The sequence below is a fragment of the Lactuca saligna genome, chromosome 1, assembly GCF_052625555.1.
Source record: "Lactuca saligna cultivar CGN05327 chromosome 1, ASM5262555v1, whole genome shotgun sequence".
Lineage (NCBI taxonomy): Eukaryota > Viridiplantae > Streptophyta > Magnoliopsida > Asterales > Asteraceae > Lactuca > Lactuca saligna.
The window spans coordinates 61,973,761-61,975,603 of record NC_136417.1 but is presented as its reverse complement, the minus strand read 5'-3'; the positions used below and the strand labels follow the sequence as shown (position 1 = coordinate 61,975,603).

At 33.3% G+C, this 1,843-nt stretch overlaps 1 protein-coding gene across 1 annotated transcript; it reads left to right on the top strand.

Annotated features, from left to right (window-relative positions):
• Positions 1 to 622: 622 nt before the first annotated feature.
• LOC145037718 (uncharacterized) lies at positions 623 to 1,596 on the top strand. The gene is made up of 2 exons (XM_078986427.1): positions 623 to 1,123; positions 1,261 to 1,596. The coding sequence occupies exons 1-2, from the start codon at positions 673 to 675 to the stop codon at positions 1,338 to 1,340; spliced, it is 531 nt and encodes a 176-aa protein (XP_078842553.1). The 5' UTR covers positions 623 to 672; the 3' UTR covers positions 1,341 to 1,596.
• The last annotated feature ends 247 nt before the right edge of the window (positions 1,597 to 1,843 follow it).

Below are 1,843 nucleotides of genomic sequence, written 5' to 3'. Positions count from 1 at the left end.
TAAAGAAACAAAAAGTAAAAGTGGAGAAGAGTAGGAAAACGGAGGGAAACCCTCTTCAAGTGAGCAACTACATTTGAAAGGATTAGACCAATGGTTTTTGGACGAGTAATATTAAGAGTTAGAGGAATAGATGTTTATCAACCAATTTAAGGTTTAAGTTTCGTCTACAACAATAGTTATAAATTTGAAAATAAGTATAATAATGAATGTAGATGCATAAGCTCTTCTAAAAAAGTAAAAAAAAAAAAAAAAAAAAAACATTCTGATATATCGGTTTCAAAGAAAATAGTTATCCTTCACTTCCCCTCTGTTTCCTTTCCATCATTAAAAAAAACAATAAACAAAAACATTAAAAAAAAACACATTTCTTTTCCTTTTCTTTCTTAAAAAATGTTAAAAACATTAAATTTTCGTCTCCATGAGAGAAAGACCGAAGGAGTATATCCCATTGTCACAAATATTATTCTGTTTTTGGGCGGTGCACACTGTACACAGACGGTTATACAGAGCCTAATATACAATACAAAATGTCTTTCTAGAAGTATCCAAACTCCATATGGGCATTTTAGTAATTTCACATACACTTATGCACATCTTCTCGTAAGGCCACACGTATTTAAACCCGGCCCCCTTCCAAACAACTCACTGATCCACACAAAAGATTCTGAGAAAATGGAAACCTCTTCTTACGAATCAAACTCAACATTTTCTAAAACACCATATCCACAATCTCAATCATCAAACCAATCATTACATCATGAAACCAGATCTGGGTTCTTCAAGAACGAGGATGTATGGCCGAAAACCCAAATCAAAAGAAAGAAGAATCAAGTTTTTCTTGAAGGGTATGTAGAAACGTCTGATGAAGAAGAGCTTGTTAGGGCTAGGAGTTTAACAGATGAAGATCTTGAAGAACTTAAAGGGTGTTTGGATTTAGGATTTGGTTTTAGTTACGATGAAATTCCGGAGCTCTGCAACACCTTGCCGGCGCTGGAATTGTGCTATTCAATGAGCCAGAAGTTTCTCGACGACCAGCAGAAGTCGCCGGAGTCTACGTCGACGGTGAATTATTCATCGTCGCCGCCTTCAGTTGCCAAATCTAATTGGAAGATTTCTAGTCCTGGTGAGTATTTTGAAACGGTACCCAAATTAGAATTGATTGAAATTTGCATTGATGTCTACTTCAATCAAGTGATTTTATTCACAATTTGTAATTCGATTTGTGTTTGATTCTGGAATCTAATTAAAACGTATCTGCAGGTGATGATCCTGAGGATGTTAAAGCAAGATTGAAATTTTGGGCACAAGCAGTTGCATGTACAGTGAGATTATGCAGCTGAAATGAAGCCATAGAAAATGATAAATATCAACTTACATTTTGGAATAGGGTTTGAGACGATGATTCTGAATGAATTATCGAAATGATTAAGCCTGATCTGAAGAAGGAGTTTTGATGAGTTTGTTTACATGTAAATTGTTATCTGAACAAAAAGAAAAGTCTAAGGGGTGGATTGGTGTCGTACATAAGTATATCTTGTAAATTTAATGAATAAAACTCGTGTCATAATAATATACGAAATGTTATTGTCCGTTTTATTTTGTGGTCTACATTTATCTGGAAAAAACTAAAAATAGAATGTTGATATTATTATGAGAAAACATACCCGAAGTTATGATACCATGTCCAATCATGCATGATATCATGTTCAATCATGGAGACATAGTCATAGATGATGGATGAGCCGAAGGCTTGATTCTAATTTCTGTTAAACATAATTGCAAAAATTAATGGTTCTATGTATTTTTTTATTATTATTATTATTATTATTATTATTATTATTTA